This window comes from Lynx rufus, unplaced genomic scaffold, assembly GCF_022079265.1.
Source record: "Lynx rufus isolate CCGP_SWC_20201006 ecotype Redwood Valley unplaced genomic scaffold, mLynRuf1.p SCAF_1, whole genome shotgun sequence".
Classification (NCBI taxonomy): Eukaryota; Metazoa; Chordata; class Mammalia; order Carnivora; family Felidae; genus Lynx; species Lynx rufus.
In genome coordinates, this window is record NW_025814823.1 from 143,072,449 (window position 1) to 143,090,954 (window position 18,506).

An 18,506-nucleotide genomic window follows, 5' to 3' on the forward strand; every position below is an offset into this window, starting at 1 on the left:
GGGGCAGCGGGGCCGGCGGCTCTGCTGGGGGACCCTCCCCCAGGCGAGGGGCGGGTTCCAGAGCTTGGCGTGCTCTCGCGGACCCGGCGGCCGCACAGCTGCGGCGAGATGGCACCGGCCGGAGGCCCCGGGGCCAAAAAGGTGAGTTTCCGGGAGGCGGCGAGGTACTCAGCGCTCCCGGCCGCGGGGCTCCCGGCGCCTGAGTTGAGACCCCACTTCAACCCTTGAATGAGCTCTGCGGCCTTGGCCGGGCACCTGGAGGGCTCTGTGTCTCAGTATACGCGATCGCCACTTGCCCGGGGCGACAATACCGCCTTGGCGTGAGGATTAGATAATTTACTGAGCCCGGACTCGGTGCCCCACACTTCGCGGACTGCGCACAATTATTCCCATTTTTCAGGTGAGGAAACTGAGGCCCAGAAAGGCCACTAGCTCAAGGTCACCCATCTAGTCCAGGGTGGAGCGGGGATTTGAAGTCTAGCTCCGGACTCAGGCGCCGCGCTCACATTTTCTGCCCTCAGCCTACCTCAGGTCTTGGGCTCAACTAGCCCCAGAGCTTGGTTCTCTGGCGTTTTGGGAAGGGTAGCAGCCTGGCCCTGCAACTGATGGGCCGGCCTGAAACCAGGGATGCAAGATGCTCCCAGACCCCCACCGCTGAGTGGGGGCGGGTAGGGAAGTGCGCAGGTTAGTGGGGTAGCGGCGCTCTGCCTAGCTTTTTCAGTAGGACCGGCTTTCTGGTTCCTTCTCTAGGCCTCTTTCCCTCTCTGTTCACCAAGTGTCAGCTTTGTCCCCCCACCCCCACCCTCCCACCCCCCAACGTTTCTTGGTGAGGAGAAGGGGTGACAAAACAAAATTAGGAAAGGCATGAACTTGGACGCAGAACATCTCCAGGATCCCTCAAAGCAACCCAGCTGTGCCCTGAAACTCAGAGGGGGGAAGGGAGAAGCTATATAGGCATGTAAGTATGCACCACTGATCTTTTTCTCCTAAAAAGTTAGCAACAATCAAGATGCCCAATGATGGTGCGCTCCCTAAATAAAGGTGCATCCACTTAATAAGTTATTAGGCAGCCAATTAAGAAGCTAAGTATGAGAACAAGCAAACTGCTTTGACAATAGTTAAGTTACAAAAGGAGTTATACTATACAGACCGACCCCAACTATGTAAATATTTATATATGCAGTGAAAGGAAAGAAATAATAATGGTAATAGTTGCATAAGATGTGGAATATGACTTTAACAATTAAAAAAAATCTTTGGATATGTTTTATAAAAGTAAAATATGGGCATTGAAGTAAATGAGCTTAATAAAAAATAAAGACATTGTGCTGATTTCTTTCTCTAAATTTTCTGTATTACTGTGTTCACCTTTGGCTCACTTTGTAAAAGGTTTTTAAAATATGCTGTCCCTGTTCAATTTCTTCCCAGCCTCTGCTCTTGCAACGCCAAGATTATCGTATGATAACCATGTTAATGTGTACCTGGGAGTTAAAATGTTAGTGGGAAGAGCTAATCTCACCTCTCCTGTCAGCCAACAGGTACATTTTAAGAATTCATTTAGTTGCCACAGGGGACACTTCCAATCGCTTCATTAATCCCCAAGAGCAGTCCTAGTGGCAACTTCAGGCATATTGGATCTCTGGCAGCGTCTGGCCGAGGGTAAATGAAGTTGGTCTACTCATCTGTCTGATCAGAGGTGCCCTGAAGCCATACCTTAAATCCAGAAGTCTAGATACTGACATCTGCAACAAGGAACCATAAATGCCTCTCAGAGCTCACTACCAGATCCAAGGCAGATTCACTGCCAAACTGAAAGGGAGGATGGAATGAAAATATAAATGTACTGCAAATTAATTTACATTGCTCTTTATTTTACAGAGTCCCCTGTCATTCTGGAGCTGTCTTTAGATCAGCTGGTGTAGTAATTAACTAGGGTGGTAGATAGAGCAGTGAAGGAGAGGCTTAAAGGTGCTCTGAATTCAAGTCTTGATAATATAGCTATTTTGCTAATGGCTTTTTAAGAAAACTGGCAAAATTTAAAATTTTGGACAAACATCTAGATAACAGATCAAAATGGCTTAACTTGTTATCGTGAAGATCACAATCAAAATAGGCACTATAATTTTCTTAAAACCCTAGCTAGCTAATTTTCTGTTAAAGAGTGTCATTTTTTTTTTCTCTCTCTCTCTCCTCGGGACTAAACTTGTAGCACATAAGACACAAGTGACAGTTTCAAAAATCTTATCTGTCTGCTGACTCTTGGCATGGTTTGTTAAGAGCCTACTCTTTGTTAGGTGCTGTATGAGGTGGTAGGGATACAGACAAATGAGATTTGTCACCTAAGCCTCAAGCATTTTAAAGCCAAACAGAGGGGACAGGTAAGTAACCAGATACTATAGCTACAGGTGACAGATGCAGGAATGGAGGGTGTTTGACCTGAAGCAGAACACAAAGGAGGAAGTAATCACAAGTAAGAGTCAGACAGGCAAGGCTTTGGTCTGCAGCAGTGGAAGATACAACAGAGTGGGCTGTGGGAGTGAATTGGAGGCCATTTCAATAATCCAGGGACAGTAAGGATGTGGGTACGTATCTAAGAAGTGTTAAATAGATACACTTGGCATAACCCCGAGACAGGTTGAATGTGGTAGGTGAGATACTAACCTATAACACCTAAACTGTATGCCAGTGTTTTTCCCCTCTAGAATTGTTTGGTGTGTACTATTAAATTTGAATCTTAGCTTATAATTGAAGTGTTAGATTTCCAAGATGAGATTTTATACAGATGACTATACCTCTGATTTTCTGTTCTGTATTCCTCTGCAGCATTTCTTTATTACATATATTGTGATGATTTTTTGACCCATCAGCCTTCCTCTGGGTGGGCAGACTTTGAGTTTCTTGAGGGCAGGGGCCTTGTCTTAGTCCAATGTTTATCCCTCTTGCCTGGAACTGTACCTGGCATGTGGAAAGTTCACATGAAAATTTAAAGCTGAAGTCTTTTTTTATGTTTCAAAAGTACAACATTAAAAGAGCAAATTGCATATTTTGGAAGGAATAGAGAACTAGGTAAGAATCATAATAAATATTAAGTTCTTCCACATTCAACTTAAATTCATCTTTAGATATAAAATATGGAAAAAATAACCAGAGTCAAAGTAGTGTTTATGGTTAATATAGCTAACACAGTTTGTATTCCATTTCACTTCCCTTCACACAAAAATGGAGATGCTCTAGATATGGCGGCCTCCACTGCAACTCTTTCTTTTTTTTTTTTTTTTTCAACGTTTATTTATTTTTTTGGGACAGAGAGAGACGGAGCATGAACGGGGGAAGGGCAGAGAGAGAGGGAGACACAGAATCGGAAACAGGCTCCAGGCTCTGAGCCATCAGCCCAGAGCCTGACGCGGGGCTCGAACTCGCGGACCGCGAGATCGTGACCTGACTGAAGTCGGACGCTTAACCGACTGCGCCACCCAGGCGCCCCCACTGCAACTCTTTCTAATGTACCTTCCTGGGCTGCAGATATGGCTGGTTAGAAGGGGCAACTGAAGGCATTTCTCTCCCACTCATGCATTGCTGTGTGTCTAGCTGTAGACAGGGCTGAAGTGAACTGGCCTTGTATTTTCAATAAAAGATTGTATCTTCAGCTAATGCAATCTTTACAAGAGGAGTAGGGGTCACTATGGGAGTGTTTGCAGTTTTCCTATAGGATGGTCAGGGAATGCCTCCCTGAAAAGATGACCCTTGACCAAAGCCCTGAAGGAATGTGATGGTGAGCCATGCAGGTATTTGGGGGAGGCAGGTATTTGGGGAGGCACGTTTTAGACAATGGAAACTGTAAGCCCTTGGAGAACTGCTCTGGATACAGCCTTTTATTCAAGTATGGGTGGGCCAAACAGAAAAGTGGGATTAGAAAGAGAGTAGATTAGGAATTTAGAAGATCTGAAGTCCACTTTAGCTTTGTAATCTTTCTTAGCTCTGTGATCTTGGACAAGTCACTTAGTCTCGTTGAACCTCAGTTTCCTCATTTATAAAATGGGAATAAAAACCATCTGCCCTGCCTAGCTCACAGAGTTGTCGGGAGTACCAAATGAAAACATATATGAACATATTGGAAAATGTAGGGGCATAGTTATGAAACTTTCTGTCCCCTAGAATTATGTTTAGTGGTTTATGCAAAAAAAAGAGGCTAGTTTTCTCCCCTAACGTGAGGCCTAACAATCCATGGCTGCTGCAGCTACGCAAAGATGCCATTAAAACCCTGTGGCTGTGAGTGACAGCAACTATTAGTCGGCTCCACCTGCCTTAGTGTGTGACTTTCAATGGCATGGCTGCAGGATGACTGGTATACCTCTAGGGCTTATATTGACATTCTAGTCAGGAAGGAGAAAAAGTGCCACAATGGAAGAGAGTGCCCATCTATATCAGGAAAGCAAAACTTTGCCAGAAATCTTTAACTGGCTTCTGCCCATGTCTCATTGGCCAGCTCTATGTAATATACCCACCTCCCCCCAGCGGAAGGGAGCCCGGGAATTTTTTTTTAAGTGCATTTATTTATTTTAAGAGAGAGCAAGATAGAGTGTGAGCCAGGGAGGGGCAGAGAGAGATGGAGAGAGAGAATCCCAAACAGGTTCCATGCTGTCATTGCAGAGCCCAGTGCAGGGATCAATCCCACAAACTCTGAGATCATGATCTGAGCAGGAACCGAGAGTCAGACGCCTAACCAACTGAGCCACCCAGGCATCCTGAGAATTTTTTTAATAAATTTTCTTTTAATGTTTGTTTATGTTTGAGAGAGAGAGAAAGAGAGAGAGTAGGAGGGGGCAGAGAGAAAGGGAGACACAGAATCCGCAGCAGGCTCCAGGCTCTAAGCTGTCAGCACAGAGCTCAATGTAGGACTCAAACCCACAAACTGCGAGATCATGACCTGAGCTGAAGTCAAACACTTAACCGACTGAGCCACTCAGGCGTGCACTGCCCCTCTGCCAGTGAATTTTTTTTAAGTTGAGGACATTGTCTCCCCAAATGAAATACATTAACAAAGAAGAGAAGAGGAAATACATACTAATGAGGCAACTATCAGTGTCTGCCACAAACATGTTGAGAAAACAGTATATCGCAGAATCAGCACTTTCACTATAATTTGACTCAGTGTAAACATTATTTGAGAAAAAACAGTCACAGCACTTTGCACAACACAAGTACCTGGAATGTCCAGGAAATATAGTATACTCAGTCTTTCTAGAATATTGTCAGACATTGAGGATTTTGACAGAACTGGATCTATAAGAACATAGGACCACCTTTCCTAAAATTGGAAACTGCTTTAAGGGAAAAAAAAAAAAAAAGAGGCATCTTGGGTGATTTTTCTTTCTTTTCTCCAGGGTATTTTGGAACGTCTGGAGAATGGGGAGGTTGTGGTTGGAGACGGCAGCTTTCTCCTAACTCTGGAGAAGAGGGGCTACGTGAAGGCAGGGCTCTGGACTCCAGAAGCCGTGGTGGAATATCCCAATGCAGGTCAGTGCCAGCAGCCCCGACAGCGTTTATCTGGGTGACAGTTTGCTTAAATCTGACTGAGAGAATATAAAGGAATAATTCTCAGTGTTTTCTAAGGACTGTTTCCCTTGCCAGAATCACCAAGATGTAGATGGTGACAGTACATGGCTGAAGCACATAGAATAAAATGTCCTCTCCCTCCCCCCCCCCGCCCACCACCACACGCTTGCATCTTCATATATAGGAGGTGTTAAATTATACACCTTAATATTTGTTCCATGAATATTCACCTTGTGGATAGTCAAGAGTTTCCTGAACCTAATGTGTTATGGCTTCACGTTAATCCTTCTGGCTAATTTGCTTATTATACTAGAACTGTGTTTGGTAAAGATGATTAATGGTAACTACCAGATTAACAGAGCATAGAGAGTAGACATTTGGGGTTTGCTGGGGGAGAGGGGTGTGAAGAAATAAACAGTTTCACCTCATCCCCTTAGCTAGAAAAAAAACCCGAAAAACAATAAGAGTTGGAGGTAGAAACTGGGATGGGATTGGTGAGTAACATCCACTGGAGCTTTAATTCTGCTTTAACTCTTTATCGAGAGCAAGGTCCTAAATTAAAGGGGAAGATAAAGTGAAAGAATGAAATGGATACAAGCTGGGAATGGAACTTTCAGTTTGCTCTGATTTTATTCATATATGCACGGTGTATCTGAGAAGCCTGGGATCCTGTCCTGGTTCTTCTGCCGACCAGCCGTGTGACCTTGGACAAGTCATTTGACTTTCCCAAGGGTCAGTTTCTTGATCCATGCCACATGAGGGTGTGAGATGGGCTAGTTGTCAGGACTTGTGAGTTAACCGGTGTGAAGGGTCCCACGTGTCCTAAGTCCCTGATGGCATTTGCATTGTTTCATCCAACACCCAGAGTTATGTGGTGGGACCAGGTTTTATTTCTCTGGTGCTTAGCATGAAGTTTTCATCTGGCCCAAGGAAAACTTGTTCTTCATTTTATTTATTTTTTTAAGTTTATTTATTTTGAGAAAGAAAGAGCACGTGGTGCAAGCACATGCAAGCAGGGGAGGGACAAAGAGAGAGGGAGAAACAGAGTCCCAAGTGGGCTTCATGCTGTCAGCGCAGAGCCTGACAAAGGGCTTGATATCACGAACCTGGGGTTATGACCTGAGTCAAAATCAAGAGTCAAACACAACCAAATGAGCCACCCAGGTGCCCCTGTTCTTCATTTTAGAAGATTCTTCGGCTAAACCAGAAAGTGTTGAAATAACAAGGATGAAGAGAGAGAAGGAAAGGGTGTTCTGATAGGCCAACAAAAACTCTCTGATGGCACCTTAGCAGTCGCTTGCTGTTGAATCAGTTTGATGGGGGCACAACCCACATACACTCTGTCCAATTTGAGAATTTCCTCATCCTTTTTTGAGGGCTCCCAGTGCTGACTATAAGTAGACCAGCCACATCCCTCACAACACAGGCGAATGAATAAACCCTCTCTAGACCAAAAGATTGAGGGGGCAGTTGGCCAACCAGGCCTTAATCTCTGCCTGCGACTGCACCAGGCTGTTGAGGCCCATCGACAGGGCAACATGAGGCTACTCCAAATAGCCCCAGTTTGGTATTGACTCTGCCTTGTTCTGTCCTTGAATTCTACTGACCGTAATCTGCAATTTTTTATAAGTACAAGGTTTGAAATGTGTCTGATTAAAAGAGATGTGAGTGGGTAAGCTACTTTTGCTATAAATGAAAGCTCCTATGGTTTTTATCTTCTTAATTTTAATTCAAAATCTACCTTGTAGTTCGTCAACTTCACATGGAATTCTTGAGAGCAGGATCAAATGTCATGCAGACTTTCACCTTTTCTGCCAATGAGGACAATATGGAGAGCAAGGTAATTTTGGTGTGGGGGCAGGTGTGAAGGGAGGGAGGAGGAAAGTGTCAGGGATCATCTGTAATAAAAGTAACCTCTTGGGGAGCCTGGGTGGCTCAGTCAGTTGGGTGTCCGACTTCAGCTCAGGTCATGATCTCGCGGTCCGTGGGTTCGTGCCCCGCATCGGGCTCTGTGCTGATGGTTCGGAGCCTGGAGCCTGTTTCAGATTCTGTGTCTCCCTCTTTCTCTGACCCTCCCCTGTTCATGCTCTCTCTCTCTCTGTCTCAAAAATAAATAAACGTTAAAAAAAAAAAGTAACCTCTTGACGGGAAGCTATGGAATTGACCTGATGTGTTACTATACTTTGCTACAAACTCCACACAAAATGTCTATTAAAGAATTAATTATTATGTAAATGAATATATGCTAAATAAATGAGCTTTTTTTCTGCCTCTTTAGCTGGGGTATGTGGGGAGGATAGGACTGGGAAGGAATTGGCCATTGGAAGGACATGGTCATCCTTCTGTGCTATTATTTTATAGATGCCTTTTTCCCTTATTTCACTGTCTTCTCTTCTGACTTGTCCATCTGGAGACAGGGTGGTCCTTGGGAATATGGCACTGGCCTAGGAATGAGAAGAATTGGGTTTGATACTCAACTTTGCCATCTATTGGGTGTGTGACTTTGTGCAAGACACTTGACTGCAGGGAGCATTGGTTTTCTCTCTGCAAATAGAGATAATTTATGCTTAAATGCATGGGGTTGTTGAGAAAAGTAGATAAGGAGAAGAATGTGGAAGTATTGTGAGATATTCCATACGTGAAAAGTGTTAATACTTGCAAATGTTCATGCCCATGTATTCAACCAACCAGCATTTCTTGAGTACTTGCTATAGTCCAATCTCTATGCTTGAAACAAAGATGAAAGAAAGCCACAGACCCGATTCCTAAGTGGCTCACAGTCAAGTGAGGAAGGCAAACAAACATTTACTAACATCCAGTGTGGCAAGTCCAGTCATGGAACTATAAGCTCACTGGTAGTAGAGGAGAAGGTACCCAACTCTGCTGGTCTTCCCAACTTGCAGTTTACCCCATACCTTGAACTCGTCTTACTTGCTCATTGCCCCTTTGGTTATTTGTAATATTTTACCTCTAAAACGCCAGGCTCACCATCTGAACTCTTGCTCTCCAACTTCAGTGGGAAGATGTGAACGCCGCTGCCTGTGACCTTGCCAGGGAAGTGGCTGGAAAAGGTGATGCTTTGGTGGCAGGGGGGATCTGCCAGACATCGGCGTACACACACCACAAGGATGAAGCTAGAGTTAAACAACTCTTTCAACGCCAGCTAGATGTTTTTGCCAGGAAAAATGTGGACTTCTTGATTGCCGAGGTAAGGCTCGTGTTTTAGGGAAACACTATTTTGACAAATACAACTGCATAGTCTTCAGCTTTCAGGAGGGTATTGGATTGCTTTGTGCCCTCATTTCCTCGGGGTACAGGGTCAAAGGTTTGTTTAAATTCACTGTAATCAAGGCAAACATCCTCTCAGTTGTGTGCTAGGTTCTGTGTGAAGCCAAAGGGCAGACCCAGGACAGGCCTACCTGTAGCCTTTGTGTTCTTTTGGGTGGTTGTAGCAGCTGACTCACAGGGGACCGTGCAATGTTGGGTGAGAAGGGGACGGTGATTCAGGAAGCAGTGTCTCCTGCGGGAGGGGCAGGGCAGGAAGGGGCTGTGTGCGTGAGCTAGAGGCTGTGAGAGCAAAGCTTAGGAGGTAGATGGTTGCTCGGGCTCATGCAGGCCCCACTAACAATACTCAGTACCAAGTAGTTTTGTTGCCCTCCTCTGTTCATGCTGTGCTTACCCCAATCCCTCGGCTTTCCTCAAGCTATGATATGTGAGTGATATTTTGAAGAAAAAAATCAATAAGAATTGATCATTGATTGGACATGAAGGCCCAGAACATTCTCTTCCTTCCACTTCCAAAAATTAAAAAGCCCTCATTCCCGGGGCACCTGGATGGCTCAGCTGGTTGAGCGTCTGACTTCGGCTCAGGTCATGATCTCAAAGTTCATGAGTTCGAGCCCCACATTGGGCTCACTGCTGTCCGCACAGAGCCCACTTTGGATCCCCTCTCTCTACCCCTGCCAGGCTTGCATTCTCTCTCTCTCAAAAATAAATAAACGTTAAAAAAAAAAAAAAGCCCTCATTCCCCATTTCCCACCTTTGTTACCATGTAAGGTCAAGCTCTCAACCCAAATCTCTACCCTCAACAAGGACAATAGCCTCCCAACTGCTATTTCCCTAACCACTCTCTGAACCTATTGAAGACCTTGCTTGGTCAACCTTCCTAAGGCTCAGGGCCAGCCAAGCCTGACAGACACACCTGGCAAGAATCATCTGCAGAGACGGTCACAAACCCCACCTGATAGGTTCTCCAGATGGATGAGGACACCAGTTTGTTTTGCAAGAACCTCTCTGTGGACTCCCTCTGCCATTCCCCACACACTGATTCTGCAGAATCTAAGTCAAGAAGGAAGAAGACAGGGAGATTTTTGCTGACTTTTCTTCACTTACTTAAGGTCAGCTTTTCAGTGATGGCCCTTAAAGACATTCCTGGGAAGCACCCCTGCAAATGGCCTGGGTTTACCAGACAAGGTGTCTTGTCCACCCTCGGCAAAGAAACTCGGTAGCTATTCCTCCCTGCCCTGTGCCTCAGCATTCTCGCCGGGCAGAAATCATCATATTTCTCCCTACTTCATGGAGCACTTATGAACGTCTAACTAGAAGTGAATATAAAATCACTTTGAAGTATTAAGCATAATACACTACTCATAATTTTTTTTGGAGATTACCCCAGTTCCATAAAAGAGTTTATTAATAAAATTCCTTCAAAATTATGAATTTAAATACTCAATTACTTTAAAAACCTTTGTGGTTTTTGCTTCTGTTTTTTTCCTAACAGTCATCATCTTGCTGAATCAATGATCCCCGAATGAAAATCTATATATTATTGTTAAAGGAATTAAAATGTGTACTTTAGAAAAGCATTCTTTAGGGGTGCCTGGGTGGCTCAGTTGGTTGAGTGTCCAACTCTTGATTTTGGCTCAGGTCACGATCCCAGGGTCATGGGATCGAGTGACGTGTTGGACTCTGTGTTGAGCGCAGAGCCTGCTTAGGATTCTCTCTCCCTCCCTCTTTCCTCTCTCTCTCTCTCTCTCTGTTTCTCCCCTGCTTGCACGAGCTCTCTCTCTCTCTCTCCCTCAAAATAAATAAATAAACTTAAAAAAAAAACGTATTCTTTAGTCTGCTAAATACCTGTTCCTAGCAAGTTTTACCACATATATTTATTTATTTTTATAACTATTTGGCAACATTTGCATTCCACCTTTCAAAATCTGCTTTACATTTGGACCAATAGAAATGGTGAAATTTCTCTTAGTATTTTGAGCATGCCGAAGAAGCCATGTGGGCTGTGGAAGTCTTAAAAGCGTTGGGTAAACCTGTGGCAGCTACCATGTGCATAGGCCCAGACGGAGACATGCATGGTGTATCACCTGGAGAATGTGCCGTTAAGCTGGTGAAGGCAGGTAATCTGGATGCATCGTGTGATTAGCAGTTCAGCTATTGTTTATAAAATTTAACAAAGGTTGCTTAATATTGTGAGAGCAGTTCATTGCTAACAGAATTAACTGGAATTGGTTTCCTTATTTGTAAAACTTGGGCGGTGGAGAAGGATAGCTAATTTCTAAGGCAATTTACAACAACTGAAAAATAAAATAAATAAAATATATAAGTCCTAAATTTCTTTGCCTAGGGGCTGCAATTGTGGGCGTGAACTGCCGATTTGGACCCAGCACCAGCTTGAAGACAATGAAACTCATGAAGGCGGGCCTACAGGCTGCAGGGTCGAAGGCGCATCTGATGGTGCAGTCCCTAGGCTTCCATACACCGGACTGTGGCAAAGGAGGGTTTGTGGATCTCCCAGAATATCCCTTTGGTAAGCCCAGCCACATATTAGAGGTCCTTGTGTTTTCTTGTGCTGACAACATGGAAATGGCCATAATAAATAGCTATGGTACGGTCTTACAAATAGAGACCGCATAAGACAAAAACGTTTAATGTTAATGAAAAATGAGCAGAATCTAAAGTTCGTGATTTTCTAACTGTAAAAAATGCCCATCAGAGCACCTGTGATTTGAATACAAGGACAGTAACAGCAATGCTGTGATGGTTGTGTTGCAGGACTGGAGCCCAGAGCTGCAACCAGATGGGATATTCAGAAATATGCCAGAGAGGCCTACAAACTTGGGGTCAGGTACATTGGCGGGTGCTGTGGATTTGAACCCTACCACATCAGGGCGATTGCAGAGGAGCTGGCCCCAGAAAGGGGCTTTTGGCCTCCTGCTTCTGACAAACATGGGAGTTGGGGAAGCAGTCTCAATATGCACACCAAGCCATGGATTAGAGCCAGGTAGGAATTTTCTAATTGACATTACTATTTTGCTCGAATCTCATTTTATTTATTGTTAGAAACACTATGCATGCAGTAAAAAATGAAAAAATATACAAGTATATAAAATTAAAACTAGAGGCTCCTGGGTGGCTCAGTCAGTTGAACATCTGACTTCGGCTCAGGTCATGATCTCACAGGTTTGTGACTTTGTGCCCCATGTTGGGCTCTCTGCTGTCAGCATGGAGTCTGCTTCAGATCCTCTGTCTCCCTCCCTTGTGTTTTGAAATCTTATACCTTATTTCTGGTTTAGCAATTTTAAGCTGTAATTACTGCTAACCCTTTAAAAAACTGAGGCATTTAAATCACAAAATATTCCCCTTTTCTCCCTGATCTACTTTTCCCAATTTTGATGTATTACATTTTTATTTCTTCTTTTGGTTACCTTTATAAATTTGAATTTTCTATTTAGCCATCTATTTCTTAATCCATTGCTATAAAGCAGTATCTCTTAATTCCACTTTGTAAAACAAGAATTAACTCGGTGCACCTGGGTGGCTCAGTTGGTTGAGCATCCAACTTAGGCTCAGGTCATGATCTCATGGTTTGTGACTTTGAGCCCCGCATTGGGCTCTGTGCTGACAGCTCAGAGCCTGGAGCCTGCTTCAGATTCTGTGTCTCTCTTGCTCTTTGCCCCTCCCCAGCTCATGCTCCATCTCTCCCTCTCTCAAAAATAAATAAACATTAAAAAAGAATTTTTTTTAAACAATTAACTCTTTCTGCTCCCCTCTACTCTCTCTCCCTCATCTACCGCTTGGCTTCTTTAAGGTGTTCCATGACAGTTACATCATTGAGTTCTGCTCGATGCTGTAAAGCTGGGTGCCTGGGTGGCTCTGTCGGTTAAGTGTCCGATGTCGCTCAGGTCATGATCTCATGGTTCATGAGTTTGAGGCCTGTGTCAAGCTCTGCACTGGCGATGCGGAGCCTGCTTGGGATTCTGTCTCTCTTGCTCTCTCTCTCTGCCCCTTCCCCACTTGCACTCTCTCTATATCTCAAAATAAATAAACTTTAAAAAAATGTAAATCTAGTAAATAACATTTACACTATTGTAATTGTCATACTAAACAAACAGGATTCATGAAATGTAATAATCAGAGTGCAACTTTATTTTTGTCTCCCTCTGTCTCTTTAAACCTGCTCATTGGGTGAATTCTTTCCTCTGTCCCTATTTAAAAATACGGACATGCCCCAGGACTTTGTTGGGTAGTCTTAGGCAATAGAAAGCCCTGCAACCACTTTATTTAGCAAACACAGTCTTAATTCAGTAATTAAAGTGTACAGTTCCATGTAAAATCAAAACTTGGAACACATGAAGCTTACATCTCCTCCTGTTTTCCATCGGTTGCCTTCAATAGGCAGGAAACTAGGGACAGTCAGGCTGGTCCTTCTCTTTCTCTCTTAGGCTTTCAATCCTCCCTTCCCGTCTTGCTAACCATGATTCCTGACCTCTTCAGATTGAAAGGGAGAAGAGAGAGGATGGAAAGGGGACTTAACTGTTCCTCCTTGCCCAGCAGCCTAACAGGAAGACTGCATTTGCTGGGCCTGGCAGGTCTTCCTGAGCACTGCCATGGTTCCTCACAGCCTTCCCCTGGGATGCCACAGGCATCGCTTTCTCTCACTGCCACTTCCCCCTTCAGATCCTGGCTTTTTCAGCAGGTCACTCCAAATAACACCCTGTTTCAGAGGTCTCATCGTCCTTCCTGGTGATTCTAAATACCTCCGGATTTTGAACACCTCCAGGCTAGCTCTCTTTCACTTGGGGGCCAAAACTGACTAGAGGACCTTTCACTCTTCCCTCATGTAAACAAACTATGAGAGTGTGCTCTGATCCAAACTTAATGGCACCCTCTTTGCTCTCAATCAGAGAAGCTGGCCCTTTGGTCTATGAGCTAGATTGTCCAGGGTAGAGTCAGGTGAGCCATGGGACTGGCTCTTGGCCATCTCCTTTGAAACTTCTGCAGAGTGTCTGTCTTATGACCTTGATACCTCATGTCTGCCATATCTTGGTGCTGCCAATAAGATTTCCAGTCTAATATCCTGATACATTAATGATTTTCTAAATGTTCACTTAGAACTAAGACATAAGCATGGAACTATGGAGAAAGAGAAATAATTCTGTTTTAAGACACTTGAGGGGCACCTGGGTGGCTCAGTCAGTTGGGCGGCCGACTTCAGCTCAGGTCATGATCTCCTGGTCCGTGAGTTCGAGCCCTGTGTCGGGCTCTGTGCTGACAGCTCAGAGCCTGGAGCCTGTTTCAGACTCTGTGTCTCCCTCTCTCTGCCCCTCCCCCGTTCATGCTCTGTCTCTTTCTGTCTCAAAAATAAATAAACGTAAAAATAAATTTTTTTTTAAAGACACTTGAGCCTCTTGTGGGAGAATGTTCCAAGCATCAAGCTCAAATCAATTCCCTTCTGTCATATTTCATTTCATCTGTAGTCCACATGTATGCCGTATCTTAATTTGTTTCATACTTAGACTGTGACTTTCTTTGTACAACATTTGGTTTTCTGGGAACTTCTAATTAACTTCCTTTGTCATCGTTGAAAGATGAATAACAGGCCTTTACTTTCTCTAAGGTCTAACAACTTCTAAATTATACTATTTGTTATAAATTGTTACAAATCATGCTTTTTGTCAATGCACTTTGTTATTGAAGACATTTTTCTGAGGACCTCTTGAATGACTGTTGTGTTATGAATCACTGCATCTCTGACTCTCTCTCGTCTATCTCTATACAATGCCATCCCGTTCCCCTCTTTTAGAAACCAAACTCTCTGCTGTCTCCTCGTCTTTCTTCAGTGCTGTTATGTATTTAACCCATTTTTTATTTCTTTATGCATTTCAGCGGGATTTTTTTTTTAATGTTTATTTATTTATTTATTTGAGAGAAAGAGAGTGTGTGTGCACGCGCGAGCAGGGGAGGGGCAGAGAGCAAGGGAGAGAGAGAATCCCAAGAAGGCTCCACACTGTCAGTGCAGAGCCCAATGCAGGGCTCGATCTCACAAACCATGAGATCATGACCTGAGCCGAAATCCAGAGTTGGCCACTTAACTGACTGAGCCACCCAGGCGCCCCTTCAGTGGGATTTAGAACACTCTTCATTTTTTACCTGAAACAACATCCCTAACGTAAATTTATTTAGATTGTAAAAGCAGGCAAGAAATCATTTAGCCAAACATTTCTTCTGAGAGATATGGATGCTTATCAGAGAAAATTGATTTTATAGGTATCATACTTAGAGCAAAGTAATACAAATATAATTAAAAGATGAGGAGAGCAAACTTTGGTGATGATTAAAATAGTTCAAATAAGTGAGATATGGCTTACTTTAATTATTATCTAGGGATCCTTAAAATTCATTACCAGGTAAAGAGAAAACATTTTTCTGTAGAACAAAGCCAGACATTCCTTGTACCTTGAACTCCCAAACATACTGATGTTCACAACAATTTGTGATTACACCAAAACCCATAGACATCCCAGATTTCTGACATTTTCATCATCCAAAAAATGTCAATATATTCATTGCTTCGTAAATAAAGTGGAAAAAACTGTATAAATATATTTACTACAAAGGTCTGTGACCAGGAACCTTTGTACGCTTCTTTCTTTGTCTAAAAACAAGAACAAATATTAACAAAATAATTTGTATTCGGTTTCTGGTTACTTTTGAAGACTTACACTGTGTTTTTACATTAAAAACCAGCTTCGGGGCGCCTGGGTGGCTCAGCCAATTAAGCGGCCGACTCTTAACTTCAGCTCAGGTCATGGGTTGGAGCTCTTAATTTCAGCTCAGCTCACACTTCATGGGTTGGAGCCCTGCGTCAGGCTCTGCACTGACCATGTGAAGCCTGCTTACGACTCTCTCCCTCTCTCTCCCTGCCCCTCTCCTGCTTGTGCTCTCTCTCTCTCTCTCTCACACACAGACACACACAAAATAACCATTTTTTTAAAACCCCATCTTCATATATTTGTCATTATATAAAAATATTGAGTAGAGCTAGAAGGACCCTGCTAGAAATTTCAGAATACATGTAGTTCACCAAAACATGTAAAATTTAAACACATATTCTTTTTCTGAGAGGTGGTGTGAAACCCAGTGATTGTTTTTGATAGAAATGTGAGAAAAGCATTGATGGACATAGTTTTTCAGTCTGTGTGTTGAAACTGAAGTTCTTGGGGCGCCTGGGTGGCGCAGTCGGTTAAGCGTCCGACTTCAGCCAGGTCACGATCTCGCGGTGCGTGAGTTCGAGCCCCGCGTCAGGCTCTGGGCTGATGGCTCAGAGCCTGGAGCCTGTTTCCGATTCTGTGTCTCCCTCTCTCTCTGCCCCTCCCCCGTTCATGCTCTGTCTCTCTCTGTCCCAAAAATAAATAAACGTTGAAAAAAAAAAAAAAAAAGAAACTGAAGTTCTGCCTGATCATCTACCAAACCTATGTGTATTTGGCAAATACATACATGCATACGTACTAATTTATTTTATATTCATATATATATATATATTAGACTTATGAAACAGGTATGCATTTTTTAATTATTTTTTTTAAACACAGGGCCAGAAGGGAGTATTGGGAAAATCTGCTGCCAGCTTCGGGCAGACCTTTCTGTCCTTCACTGTCACAGCCGGACGTCTAAGGAGTAGTGCTGTTTCAGAATAACAGAACGGAAGGAAGTCCCCCTCCACCCCCGTCTGGAACTCTTCCCCGCCTTTACCCCCAGCCCACCTTGCTGCCTCCAGTTGCTGAACAGCTAATGTGCTGCTGGCCCTTCGGTTCCGTCCAGCATACACATCTCATGCTCCCACTGTGGACAAACACCCAGCTGGATGCTGCAGCAGATGCAGAGGTGATGGGAAAGGGCCTCTGCATAGAGGTCCTCCAGCTCCTTACTGTCCAGTAATGCTGTGCTACATTCTTTGGAAGGTCATCAAGAATAGCAACACGTGGTGCACCTGAGTCGTTCAGTCAGTTAAGCATCTGGTTTTGGCTCTCATGGTTCTTGAGTTCGAGCGCCACATCGGGCTCTCTGCTGTCAGTGCAGAGCCCGCTTCAGATCTTCTGCCCCTCTCAAGTGTCTGTCCCTACTCCACTTGGGTTCTTTCTATTTCAAAAATAAACGTTAAAAAAAGAATAATAGCGAAACTTGTTTTTAGGGTGAATTTGAGATTTTAAAATAACCAGAAGTCACTGAACACCAAACCTAGTGATTCATTCAGGCAACCAAGCTAGGTGCTTGAGGAAGATGGAACAATGAGTCTGCTTCTCTTACATGATTTGTATGATGACTCCAAGGGCAATCCCGAGGAAGAGAAGCAAAAAATGTTTTGAGCAATGGCAGGGTTATTGAAGTAAGTGATTACTTTCAAAAATGATTTTACTTAAAGGTGTTAGGTCCTTAAAAACAAAAAAGGTGTTAGGATCTAGAATGTTCTTAAATGTGTCTTTATGATCACAAACAGCTAAATTATAAATTACTTAAAGACAAGGACAATTTGCTGTGCTTCATATATTTTTCCTTAAAGTATTTAGCACTGTGCTAGGCATAATAATAGATGCTCAATGAAATTCTTATTTTTGATTGTTAAAATGAGTAAAAATAAATCAACGGTTTTAGAAGACTTTTGAGAAAGTCTGTTCTAATCTATCTTGGTCTAATATTTTCTTGACTTATGTTTGTGTTAGTTGCCATGTGCCAATATCTCTCTGCTTTTTCCAAAACAATGTATCAATTTGTGACAATTAGTAAAATTAAAAATAATGTACCTGTGATAGTGTTTGAATATTTAAAACATCATGGACATTCTTTGGAAAATAATAGCAAACATTTATTCCTTATTATGTTCCAGGCTATTGCTTCACTCTTGTTCTCACACTTTATCTATCTATCTATCTATCTATCTGTCTATCCATTCATCCACATTCATTTGTCCTTTACAGGGATTAAATAATGAGATCGTGGTTTTAACACAGTAATTTATGTAGGAGGAAACTAGAGCTAAGTTAACTTGCGTGAGGTCACACAGTTAGTAAACGACAGAACTAGGATTTGAACCTACATGTGTGGCTCTGGAATCCATGTTCACAACTGCTATACTTCACAACCTCTATCACGTGCACAGTGGCTGCTTTTATCAGATTTCTATCCAAATTTTTCTGTTGTGAAGTTTCATGTATTTTTATCAGCTTTGCTTAATATGAATCAGCCTTTCAATCCTATTTCTGTAAAGTAGATAACCTGGAACTCATTAAAATGTTGCCATTCTAGGGCACCTGGATGGCTCAGTGAGTTAGCATCCAACTTCAGCTCAGATCATGATCTCATAGTTGGTGAGTTCGAGCCCCACATCAGGCTCTCTGCTGTCAGTCTGGAGCCTGCTTGGGACCTTCTGTCCCCCCTCTCTCTCTGTGCCTCCCCTGCTCCCACTCTCTCCTTCTATAAATAAATAAATAAAATGTTGCCACTCTACCCATAATACATAACCCCAGCATGCTGAAAATTAAAAGGTGAACCACTTACCATCATCTCAAGGCCTTGGGGTTCCTTGAGGATGACTAATAAAAATCACTAAATATGTGCCTGAATATTTTGCTGGCATCCCCAACTAGGACCAGCCAGTCAGTCTC

General features: G+C 43.3%; 1 protein-coding gene across 1 annotated transcript; it reads left to right on the forward strand.

The window, feature by feature from the left end:
- Positions 1-108: 108 nt before the first annotated feature.
- Positions 109-16,518, forward strand: BHMT2 (betaine--homocysteine S-methyltransferase 2). The gene is made up of 8 exons (XM_047069982.1): positions 109-141; positions 5,385-5,517; positions 7,305-7,396; positions 8,573-8,764; positions 10,814-10,961; positions 11,189-11,371; positions 11,617-11,845; positions 16,437-16,518. Exons 1-8 carry the CDS (start codon positions 109-111, stop codon positions 16,516-16,518), a joined length of 1,092 nt encoding a protein of 363 aa, XP_046925938.1.
- The last annotated feature ends 1,988 nt before the right edge of the window (positions 16,519-18,506 follow it).

What these genes read in the sequence shown, in the direction of transcription:
- BHMT2 (XM_047069982.1), top strand. Translation starts at nt 109, where the DNA reads ATGGCACCGGCCGGAGGCCCCGGGGCCAAAAAG. An exon ending in TGGACTTCTTGATTGCCGAG is followed by an intron (nt 8,765 to 10,813) that starts GTAAGGCTCGTG and finishes AATTTCTCTTAG; the next exon opens with TATTTTGAGCATGCCGAAGA. An exon ending in CGTTAAGCTGGTGAAGGCAG is followed by an intron (nt 10,962 to 11,188) that starts GTAATCTGGATG and finishes TTCTTTGCCTAG; the next exon opens with GGGCTGCAATTGTGGGCGTG.